Source organism: Rattus norvegicus, chromosome 8, assembly GCF_021556685.1.
Source record: "Rattus norvegicus strain SHRSP/BbbUtx chromosome 8, alternate assembly SHRSP_T2T, whole genome shotgun sequence".
Taxonomy (NCBI): Eukaryota; Metazoa; Chordata; class Mammalia; order Rodentia; family Muridae; genus Rattus; species Rattus norvegicus.
Genome location: NC_141541.1, coordinates 47,440,797 through 47,453,705, shown reverse-complemented (window position 1 = coordinate 47,453,705; position 12,909 = coordinate 47,440,797). Strand labels below are relative to the sequence as shown.

At 36.8% G+C, this 12,909-nt stretch overlaps 1 protein-coding gene across 1 annotated transcript; it reads left to right on the top strand.

The window, feature by feature from the left end:
- Nucleotides 1-11,753: 11,753 nt before the first annotated feature.
- On the top strand, nt 11,754-12,698 carry Or8g20 (olfactory receptor family 8 subfamily G member 20). The gene has a single exon (NM_001000463.1). The coding sequence runs from the start codon at nt 11,754-11,756 to the stop codon at nt 12,696-12,698; it is 945 nt and encodes a 314-aa protein (NP_001000463.1).
- Nucleotides 12,699-12,909: the final 211 nt, after the last annotated feature.

Here is a 12,909-nt window from a genome sequence, read left to right as displayed (position 1 = left end):
CTTAAAAGCTAGGATGCTACAAATCCCAGATGTGGGGGACATCAGACATGGAGGGGTTGAAGGGAAGAGAGTAGGGGAGAAATTATGTAATTATGTGTTAATTACATAATATTAAGAAAAAATTCAGGGATCACACACAGAAGGTAAATTTTAAAAAGAAACATATTCCTCCCACATGGGGAATTTTAGAGAAATAACAATGTCAGAGCTCCTGTAGCGCAGACAGGCTCTCCAGAACTGATAGAGTGCTCAGTCACTGTCTAGGGTTATAAGGCTTTGTAGGATAAAGGGATGGAAGGGGAAAGGGCCTGATCAAATCTTGTTCTCATTTCAGATGGCTGAAGACTGTGCATTCATTGATAACCTGGCAAATTTCTCCTCCTGATGAATGCTAGTGTCTGGTCTTCTGACGTTGACCTCTCTATCCCTCTTATTCAGTTTTCAATGCAGGTGACAGTCAAGACCAGAGGCATGCTGTCTTTTTAGCATGGTATTCCCAATTTCAGAGTTTGTTCTATATGTTCTGATCCATGTGAAGTTGATGAGGTCAGGTGTCAAGTGTCACCTACTCATGGCAACTTCTGGAGGATGATTTTCCCCTCAGTTTGCTTCTTTGCCCTGTATCACCATTCTGTTTTCACACCTTCCACTGCTCTATCACACTCCTTTGTGAATTTAGGATGGATGTCTTTTCTTTCTTTCTTGGTATACAGTAGGCTTTTTATTATCCCCACTTTTCCTCCTTCATTCAGTTATCCAAAGGCAGTGCTTCCTTTATAAACTCAGTTCCCCATAAAAGAGAGAACATGGACAAATTGAAGGCAATTTCTTTCCAGAATCCAATATAAATGCCCTGTAGTTAAGGGAAACCTACCAGAGGGCAGATTCTTTATCTCCCATTTTGAGAGAACACGTACATTATTGCTAGCTGCATTGTTTCCAGGTTCTACATGAAATAAAGCATCACGTGGGTACATGATCATTTATGTTAGTCAAGAAGTATAGAGAGGGAGCAACAGAAGATGATCCTGTGCATTCCTTAAAGGGCTTTCCCTAATGACAATCTTTCTCCAGACATGCCCTTCTTCCACAGGTTTCTACCACCTCCTGCAGTGGTGAGGCTGTCTGTCACAAACTTTTAACATTAGTTAGTGGGAACCAATTTTTATTCAAACTATAATTCAATCATTCTCTGTATCTTTATTTATAAGGTTTTGCCCTACCGCTGTGAACTTATTAATGTATAACGCAAGCACACACATATGCATGCAGATTCATAGGTGCATTGAATGTATATTTCTCTGAGATTCTCTACAAGGCTATGTGTATGTTAATAAATGGCATAATTTTAACATTATTAATACTTTGAATTCTGTTTTATATGGTGGAAAATATTGTAGTATAAAATGTCTGATATGTAGTAAAATAGAATGCTAACATGGTGATCCTGGATTGGGTGTGTGGGAAAGAGACCATTCTCTTAGAAAGAGCAGAAGGGAGCATAGGAGATGGGGGAACCAGAAAAGGGGATAACATTTAAAATATAAATACATAAAATATCCATAATAAAAAAGAATGAGGACATCCTGAGTTTTGCAAGCAAATGAATGTAACTAGAAAATACCACCCTGAGTGAGGTAACTCAATCCCAAAAGGACATGCATGATATGTGCTCACTAATAAGTGGAAATTAGTCAAAAATTTTCAGAATGTGCAGGATACATTCCACAGATCTCAAGAAGGTTAACCGATGATATATTAAATGTTCAAAATACTTTAAAAATTAAGATCTCTTAATTGTGGGCTCTTTTAAAATAAAAGTACAATAGCTTCCATATGTTAAGAATGAAGAACCAGAATGCAGTTATAATTTGATCAAAGTAAAGCTAGTCTAAGGTGCCAAAAGCCTGATGTCCAACAACCTGACTCTCTTTTGATATTTCGAGTTCCCAAGAGCTTAGACAGTCCTATCTTTCTGACTATACCATGCAAAACCCACAACTTGTCTCAGAGACTCCACTACACATGTGACTCTGTCCACAGTGGTTATCTAATGTTTTTGGCATCTCTAATACCAACAACTAGGACTACTACTTCTCAATGGCTTTTGCTGATCCTGCTTTATGGTCTCTTTTTTTCTTAGACCTCTTATCCACTTTTCTCACAAGCCCCTTTTCACTTTATCATAGAGCATTTTCATAGGAAACTTTCTACAATTTAGAAATATAGGCTAAAGTCACTTTTCAAGTCTCCTTTAACTTTTCTTCCTGAGACTTTAACCAGCAGGCTGAAATTTAGAGCCATTGCAGTTCCCAGGAAGAGAGCAAAGGCTACTTTACTTAATCTCCTGTTGTTTTATGAAGAATTGCTAAACAGTTTCTCACTTAAGAGGAACTCAGAAGGCTGGTCAGCTGCTGGAGCAAAGTGACTTAAACTTAGGGCAGGTAAAAGTTTTATTATTATAGAGCAACCCTAAATATCTCATAAGACCAAGTCTTACCTCTGCTGGATATTCTTCTTCCTCTGCCTCAAGATGAACCAAAAGAGAAAGAAGACAGGGGCTAGCCCACTGCAAATTATTTTTACAAAAGTTCAAATATAAACACTTGGTGGAAATAAAAGCAACTTTTTATGTGTGGAGATACTAGAAAAGTGCTTGTATGTTATTTGATATTCTACCTTTTACTGGGGTATCCTAATGGGAACTTTAATATATGAATTACACACATATGCACACATTCATTCATAAGTAAATGAATACATAATACATACATACATATATAATAGCACAATCATATAAACACACACTCACACACACATACACTCACACACACACACACTCACACACACACTCACACACACAGACACACACACACTCACACACACACACTCACACACACACACACTCACACACACACATTGTGCTTTGTTTTCTGTTGCTGTGATTAAAAACTGTGATCAAAAGCTATTGACTGCACTGCACACAGTGCACTGGGCATGCATGCCTATAAATGAATTAACAGTTAAGAAAATGCCTCACCCACACAGCCACAGACCAATCTGAACTTTGAGATTTCCTCTTTCCAGGAGACTCTTAGTGTGTGTCAAGTGGACAGCTGAAGCGAACTGTGACAGTCACAACAAAATGTGTTCACTGCATGGATCTTAGGCAAATGGAGGGAACTGGAAAATATAATCCTGAGTGAGGTAACCCAATCACAGAAAAACACACATGGTATGCACTCATTGATAAGTGGATATTAGCCCAAATTCTTGAATTACCCTAGATGCACAGAACACATGAAACTCAAGATGAATGACCAAAATGCGAATGTTTCACTCTTTTTTTAAAGGGAAACAAGAATACCCTTGGGAGGGAATAGGGAGGCAAAGTTTAGAACAGAGACAGAAGGAACGCCCATTCAGAGCCTGCCCCACATGTGGCCCATACATATACAGCCACCAAACTAGATAAGATGGATGAAGCAAAGAAGTGCAGGCCAACAGGAACCGGATGTAGATCTCTCCTGAGAGACACAGCAGAATATGGAAAATACATAGGCAAATGCCAGCAGCAAACCACTGAACTGAGAATCAGAGAAAAGACTGGAAGAGCTTGAAGGGGCTCGAGACCCCATATGAACAACAATGCCAAGCAACCAGAATTTCCAGGGACTAAGCCACTACCCAAAGACTATACATGGACTGACCCTGGGCTCCAAACTCATAGGTAGCAATGAATAGCCTAGTAAGAGCTCCAGTGGAAGGGGAAGCCCTTGGTCCTGCCAAGACTGAACCCCCAGTGAACGTGATTGTTGGGGGGAGCGCGGTAATGGGGGGAGGATGGGGAGGGGAAGCCCATATAGAAGGGGAGAGTGAGGGGTTAGGGGGATGTTGACCCAGAAACAGGGAAGGGGAATAACAATCGAAATGTAAGTAAGAAATACTCAAGTTAATAAAGATAAAAAAGAAAACAACGTTTAGATCAATAAGGCACAAATATCATGAATATATATATATATATATATATACATATATATGTATATATGGGAAACTAATTCATTTGCTAAAAGTGCTTACTTAATAAGCACCAGGATCTGAGTTGAATCTCAAAATTTTATTTTCAAAAGTAGGCATGGCTGGCTATGATGAGCAAAGGACTCAGGAGATAGAGACAGATAGATTGCTAGAGTTTGCTGGTCATCCACACTACACTATTCGGTTCATTCCTGGGCAGGGAGAAGACTTGCATCAAAAAGTGGACAGTCTAAGTAAGAACACCAGAGTTTGTCTCTGTCTTTCAGATACTTGTGCATACATGCATGTGCACCTTCATTTCATGCGATCATATACCTGTCAAAATAAATAAGGTTTCTTAAGTTATATTGATCTGTGCCTTTATTTCATCTATTTGTCTAGCTGTTGTGGGAGTTCAAAATATATAAATTACACATTTGGATTTGTGAAAAGTAAATTGGTATATTGTTTTAAATTCTCTAGTCTTGTTTTTAGTGAGGTGTAACTGTTGGAATGACTCTGATTCATCCTAATGGCTATAATCAAAATTGATACTGTGCAGAAGCTTATAAGAAATGAAATTCTACTGAGCTTTATTTTGTTAAAATATTAAAGAGCTAAAGGGGCTTGAGACCTCATATGAACAACAATGCCAACCAACCAGAGTTTCCAGGGACTAAGCCATTACCCAAAGACTATACATGGACTGACCCTGGACTCTGACCTCATAGGTAGCAATGAATAGCCTAGTAAGAGCACCAGTGGAAGGGGAAGCCCTTGGTCCTGCCAATGCTGGACCCCAGTGAATGGGATTCTTGGGGCGGGGGTGGTAATGAGGGGAGGATTGGGAGGGGAACACCCATAGAGAGGGGGAGAGGGAGGGGTTAGGGGGATGTTGGCATGGAAACTGGGAAAGGGAATAACATTTGAAATGTAAATAAGAAATACCTAATTTAATAAAGATGGAAAAATATTTCTTTTAATTAAGATGAACTCTGTATATAAATTATTGCCACCAATGTATGAAGTTTGATAATAAGAAATTAACCAGCTGGGAAATGCGACTTGCTTCTTTTTTCTGTAGTAGTTTGCTTCATGAGAGTTGGAAATCCTTAGAGACTGTGCTGCCATTATATTTGGAGCTGGCATATATAAGTCTAGGGTATCCTTCAGAGAATAACGAGCAGATCTGGTTAGGAGATTGTTAAAGGTGAGACTTTTACTAACTCTAGAGCTGAAGAAGTACTTGGAGATGTCAGCTTCTCATTAGAACAACTTGAAAAATTGAGACTGAGATCTTATTCTCCTAGCACTGATGACTGTAGGGTGCTTACTTAGCACATGTGACCCCGCATTGGTATTAGTGATTTTGCAAGTGGCAGGTAATATTTGGTGCTGAGACTTTGGAAAGAAGTAGGGTGAGTATGTTCATCCAGAAATGTGATTAAATGTGATTAAAAGTGATGAGAAGAGCCAGTGTGAAAGTCAGGAATTTATGTATTAATTAAATAATTCAGAAAGCAATGTTAAAAGCTTAGAGAATTTTCCTGTTAAATTTCAAGTCACTGAAAGTACTGTCATTGACCTGTGTTCTGCCGTGGCTCACAAGTTAATATTTTCAATCCACAAGGACATTTCAATTAATTATGATGAAATGGAGAATCTTTACATGTTTTAAATTTTAAAGGGGATTTAGCATATACCTTCATGAGAAAATTGAGATAAAAATCGGATAGTTCTTTCCTCATCTCTGATTGAAATATTCTATGCTCAGGAATCAGCTTCCTGTTTTCCTATCTTAATTAGTATTTATGCAGTTAAAATGTCTTTTATATAAAACATAAAATAAAACTCACTTTTCTTCTGCTTCCTTTTCCCAACAAATCACCCTATTACTTAAGAAAAACTAGTATCAGGATGATTTTTATTCTTCCAAAGTTCTTCTTTTAAAGGAGGTATCTGCCATTGATCTCATAACCCACTTGAACATTTCCTCATTGTCTTATTGTTACAGCCTAATGGGAGGAGTAGGTCAGAGATGTTGTTTCTAATTCCTAGATACAAACAGTCGTATCTACAATAAAGGGCAAACCTCAATAGCTCCACACAATCTGAATCTTTCCTGATGGTCTCATTGCATGTATTTGAATTCTAATGTGTATTGCCTAATTATAGAAATCATCACACTACAGCCAATGCATATTTATAGTTGATTTATAATTGATGTCCATTTCCTTACGTATCATCTAAGGATATGTGGGCTTCACTGAGTTAGTAAGGATTTATGCCTTGCTGTTTTCAAATGGATTGCATCAAATCACCATGGATTTGAAAAAGTATTTTTCACACCAAAACTTATATACTCATAGCTAATTTGTAAAGTTTTAAAGAATTGTCTTGATATGTGGATCCATTTCTTTGGTTCTTTTTATCATCTATACCTGATACGATAGTAAATTTGAAGGCAGGTTGGTCATAAGAAGCATACCTTACTATGGCTGATATCCAACTTAATTTTGATTCAGAAAGGAAAAGTGTGCATAATATTACACTCCTTACAACCCCTTTTCTGCAGTTTCTATTATGAAAAGTTTACTGCAAGTAATTAATAACAGTTATAAAATTAGACCTTCTCTTCTATGCTACAGATTTTTTTTTCTTTTTTCTTTTTTTTTTTTTTTATTATTAACTTGAGTATTTCTTATATACATTTCGAGTGTTACTCCCTTTCCCAATTTCCGGGCAAACATCCCCCTCCCCCCTCCCCTTTCTTATCGGTGTTCCCCTCCCGACCCTCCCCCCATTGTCCCCCTCCCCCCAACAGTCTAGTTCACTGGGGGTTCAGTCTTAGCAGGACGCAGGGCTTCCCCTTCCACTGGTGCTCTTACTAGGATATTCATTGCTACCTATGAGGTCAGAGTCCAGGGTCAGTCCATGTATAGTCTTTAGGTAGTGGCTTAGTCCCTGGAAGCTCTGGTTGCTTGGTATTGTTGTGCATATGGGGTCTCGAGCCCCTTCAAGCTCTTCCAGTTCTTTCTCTGATTCCTTCAACGGGGGTCCTATTCTCAGTTCAGTGGTTTGCTGCTGGTATTCGCCTCTGTATTTGCTGTATTCTGGCTGTGTCTCTCAGGAGCGATCTACATCCGGCTCCTGTCGGTCTGCACTTCTTTGCTTCATCCATCTTGTCTAATTGGATGGCTGTATATGCATGGGCCACATGTGGGGCAGACTCTGAATGGGTGTTCCTTCAGTCTCTGTTTTAATCTTTGCCTCTCTCTTCCCTGCCAAGGGTATTCTTGTTCCCCTTTTAAAGAAGGAGTGAACCATTCACATTTTGATCATCTGTCTTGAGTTTCATTTGTTCTAGGCATTTAGGGTAATTCAAGCATTTGGGCTAATAGCCACTTATCAGTGAGTGCATACCATGTATGTCTTTCTGTGTTTGGGTTAGCTCACTCAGGATGATATTTTCCAGTTCCAGCCATTTGCCTACGAATTTCATAAAGTCGTTGTTTTTGATAGCTGAGTAATATTCCATTGTGTAGATGTACCACATTTTCTGTATCCATTCCTCTGTTGAAGGGCATCTGGGTTCTTTCCAGCTTCTGGCTATTATAAATAAGGCTGCGATGAACATAGTGGAGCACGTGCCTCTTTTATATGTTGGGGCATCTTTTGGGTATATGCCCAAGAGAGGTATAGCTGGATCCTCAGGCAGTTCAATGTCCAATTTTCTGAGGATCCTCCAGACTGATTTCCAGAATGGTTGTACCAGTTTGCAATCCCACCAACAATGGAGGAGTGTTCCTCTTTCTCCACATCCTCGCCAGCATCTGTTGTCCCCTGAGTTTTTGATCTTTATGCTACAGATTTTATAGCCCCAATAAAGTAGCTTTGGTTAGGGATCTAATTTGACAACAGCTATGCTTTAGAATAACATATTTGGTATTTTTAGTTTATCCTGATAATCATTGGGGTATCATAAGGTGTTTTTCAAGCAAAACGAAATTTCAGAGAGCCTACTATATTAAATCTATATACATAGGAATATGTTACTAGTAAAAATATCTTTATGAATAATAAAATATAAAATAATTAATATTACATTTTTGTGTTGAATACAGCTAATGCCATTCAATTTTTTTGGGTTGTGATTTTCCTCAAATTTTTCTCATTGCATATTATTACTGTAGTTATTGGTATATTTATGTACTTAATGAAAACCCATCGACATGTGATAATATTAAATTCAATTATGTTTTATTGCTTTATCCTCCCAGCTTTATTTTGTCAGTAAATTTTATCACATATTTAGAGCCTACTTTTAAATACTATATACAAATATGGTAGATTTAGGTTGTGAGATTTTTAAAGCAGAATGAATATCACTTTACAGTTTACTGTTGCAGTGTCTAAGGTCTTTATCATTACCTTAATATTTCAGCAATATTTTAAGAGATGGGGGAGGGTAAGGGAGGCAGAAGAAGAAGAAGAAGAAGAAGAAGAAGAAGAAGAAGAAGAAGAAGAAGAAGAAGAAGAAAGAGAGAGAGAGAGAGAGAGAGAGAGAGAGGAGAGCGAATTGGAAGAAAAAGGAGGGGAGGAGGGGAGGAGGAGGAGGAGGAGGAGGAGGAGGAGGAGGAGGAGAAGAAGAAGAAGAAGAAGAAGAAGAAGAAGAAGAAGAAGAAGAAGAAGAAGAAGAAGAAGAAGAAGAAGAAGAAAAAGAAGAAGAAGAGGAAGAAGAGGAAGAGGAAGAGGAAGAGGAAGAAGAAGAGGAAGAAGAAGAAGAAGAAGAAGAAGAAGAAGAAGAAGAAGAAGAAGAAGAAGAAGAAGAAGAAGAAGAAGAAGAAGAAGAAGAAGAAGGGAATCGCATTAGACTGATTTTACTTAATCTTAACCTAATGGCTCCCAAATGCACAATTATTTTGATGTTTTATATTTGTACAGTATTGTTCTAAGTATTGTAGTAATTTTAGTTCTCTACATGCTACTGAAATTATTTCTTTTCATGAGGTTTGACACAGGTTAGAAGCCCTATATTAAATATATTTTGAGAGATGAGGAGTCTATACAATAAAACATAACTTCCAAGTATAATGTGTGAGGATGTAATGGCACTGGTTTAACATAGCAGAGTACAGAATGTGGAAAGGAGATATACTATTAAAAGTCAGCGAGCCTAAAAATAGAATAGAAGCAAATTATTTACAGCTTTGCAGTTGGTTTTGAGAAAACCCGGAAATTAAACTGGAGCTGTTCTGTGGAGATTCAGTTCTCTCATGGTGATAATGCCAAGAATGTAAATAGAAACTATAGTAATTTCTGCTTTACTTCATCAACGTTTACATGCTTGCATTGGTAAACTGTTATTTATGTTGTAGTCATCTTAGGGACTTTCATGAATAACAGTGGTGGAAATACATAAATTAATACACATTTCATGTTCATATGTGTTTTAGATCTGATTGAGTAGTAACCATATGCATTCCTCTTTTAGCAACTAAGGCACTAACTGGGCAGAGAAGATGACTCAGATGCTAAATGCACCTCCTGCACAATCCTCATAACCTGAGTTCTATACTCAAAAAATTACATGGTAGAAGGATAAAATAAGCTCTCCAAGATATTCTCTGGCTTTCACATGTGTGCTACAGCATATAACTGTGCACGCCCACACACACATCATAAAAACAAATAATTATAATAAAATTACTGTATTTTAAAAAGACGCTAAAGCACCCACCAATAGTGTATGTACATGGTTAATATATAGGTACTCAGGGAGAAAGCTTTGTTTTAAGCATGATATAGATTTTCCAGGTTCCATTATTTGTAACCTTTAAGATATATATTTTTTAACATTAGATTATGTTTATTTTTTGTTGTAGATTCTGAAATGAGCCAAAGCAGACAAAAGTTGCTTTAATTTTTCAATGCTATGCCTTGATGTCTAAAATATTATGACTTTATATGTGAAATTTACTAACTGGATTATTATAAAAACTATCCATAAGTCTGTGGGATTTGATTTCTTTAACAAAACATGACATTGTTGGAACAGCCATAAACTAATTTTTTATGTCCAGTATCCCATAATACACTCCCTCCTCTTTACATGTCTCTATCCCAAATTTATGACTTTTTCCTTTTTTATCCATTTATTTTAAATAGGTTATCTGTATGACTATATATTTAAACTATCTTTTGGAATATGGAGTTTTATTAGTAAGTATACAATTCAAGACAATATCTGTTTCATTCTAGAAACTATTAACAGTCCATATCTCACAGTGGGGAAAGGAAGTGTTAGATCCTCTGTACATATCAAATCTATAATTATGTTCATGCCAGTTTTTTATGGGTCATTGCTCCTCCACCGCTGCTGCGAATCATGATTTCATTGAGTACGTCTTTCTAAGAAGAGAATTGTTCACAAATATTCTGATTTTTGACTCTTAGATTATTTCTGGCCTGTCTTGTTTTATAATTAGAATCATTGTATATTTTGCCTCTTTAAAAAATTTGTGTGTGAGATTTTAAGACATTTTCAGTATTTTCAAATGTCAATAATTTATTCCATGTCATATTCAAGAATTTCTATCTTGCTCTATCTACTTAAATCTGTGAGCTTTCTTAAGATTTAAGTTGTTATCTATGAAAGACGTAAATGTTTCCATTTTATAAACTTTTTGAATGTTTGACCGTTTAATGACTAAGCTGTAATCCAGTTTGGAATTTACTGTGTGTACACAGTGATAAATTTGTTTACAGTTCAGTAAGATAGGAGATAATTATATTTTTCCTTCAATTTAGGTGTTTTTGCATTGCATCCTTCTTAGGTCCCAACATATAAATGGGAAAAGTAATAACTGATCTGAGTCTGTTTCTCTATTTGCAATGCATAGAAATAGCCAATTTTTCATTTGACTGGATGTCAATATGAACTAACTACACAAAAATCATATTGCAGCAATTGGATGCCAGTAATGCTTATTTACTTACATAGCAAGTAACAAAAGGTATCTTACACTATTCAGGGGTGTTATTAGTAAGCGATAGTACTGAATATGAACACTTTGTCTTCTTGTCCTCACTCACCATTTAACCACTAATGATCCTGTTTGTATTAAGAACTGGTTCTCAAACCAAAACCACGTCCTCGTAGCACCACGTGTCTAGTACTCAATTCTAGTAGCACCACGTGTTTAGAATCAAATGCAATGGTGACTCTAGATTCAATTAATTTTCACATTTGGAAATTTCAAGAATTAATGTTTTTTTTAAGAATTAGAAAAAATGAAACTGAAAAAAGAGCTTTGTAGAACCACTGGAAAATTATATTTTTGGATAGTCATTCACTGTTTTTATGGAGAGCTTGCTTCCTCAAGGCTGCATGCCACTTATCCTCACTGATATCCACTCTAAGTGTCACCTTAGAGACATTGCTTTGAACATACAAATTTTTAAGAACCTGAACTTACTGATAGTATTTTATATTAAATGCATTCTTTAATTTTTAAGGATATGTTTAAAATTAATATTAAAAATTAGTTATCCACTTAAAATAATTACAGAAAGAACAAAGGTGTTCTAAGGAGAGAAATAATTTATTTGGGGACCTTGTGTACATGGAAAAGAAAACTAAAGTCACTTTAACAGCCTTATGTTTTTTGTTTTGTTTTTGTTTGTTTTGTTGCTGTCATCGTTGTTGCTGTTGTTTTTACTCCTTCAGGTTCTGAATGGAGGATATGGCAGCAGGAAACCATTGCACAGTTACTGAGTTCTTCTTGGCTGGGCTCTCAGAAAAGCCAGGACTCCAGCTGCCCCTCTTTCTCCTCTTCATTGGAATCTATCTGATCACTGTAGCAGGGAACCTGGGCATGATCTTACTGATTGGACTCAGTTCGCACCTGCACACACCCATGTACTATTTCCTCAGCAGTCTGTCCTTCATTGACTTCTGTCAGTCCACAGTTGTTACCCCTAAAATGCTGGTGAACTTTGTGACAGAGAAGAACATCATCTCCTACCCTGGATGCATGACTCAGCTCTACTTCTTCCTCATTTTTGCAATTGCAGAATGTTACATTTTAGCTGCAATGGCATATGACCGCTATGTTGCCATCTGTAACCCCTTGCTTTACAATGTAACCATGTCCTATCAAATTTACATCTCCCTAATTTCAGGAGTGTACATTATTGGTGTGATCTGTGCATCAGCTCACACAGGTTTAATGGTTAGAATTCGATTCTGCAAATTAGATGTGATCAACCACTATTTCTGCGATCTTCTTCCCCTCTTGAAGCTTGCATGTTCTAGTACTTATATCAATGAAATGCTTATTCTATTTTTTGGGACACTGAACATCTTTGTACCAATTTTAACCATTATTACTTCCTATATCTTCATCATAGCCAGCATCCTCCGCATTCGCTCCACTGAGGGCAGATCCAAAGCCTTCAGCACTTGCAGTTCCCACATCTTGGCTGTTGCTGTCTTCTTTGGCTCTTTAGCATTCATGTACCTTCAGCCCTCATCAGTCAGCTCCATGGACCAAGGGAAAGTGTCTTCTGTGTTTTATACCATTGTTGTACCCATGCTGAACCCCTTGATCTATAGCCTGAGGAATAAGGATGTCAGTATTGCATTGAAGAAAATACTTGAAAGAAAAACATTTATGTAGTTAGAATTAATGTGAGGACTATTTGTTAGAGCAAGATTCCCCATAAACACTTAGTTTGAATTGATATTATTCATTTTAATCTAATTGTCAATTTTTTACACATGTTCTAGGACACTTTCACAATTTTTATTATTATAAATTTCAAATTTAATTTTCTATACGCATATTATCCCATATTGTTTCACAGTCAACAATGTTAACAAATAGTAAA

What these genes read in the sequence shown, in the direction of transcription:
- Or8g20 (NM_001000463.1), top strand. Translation starts at nt 11,754, where the DNA reads ATGGAGGATATGGCAGCAGGAAACCATTGCACAGTTACTGAGTTCTTC.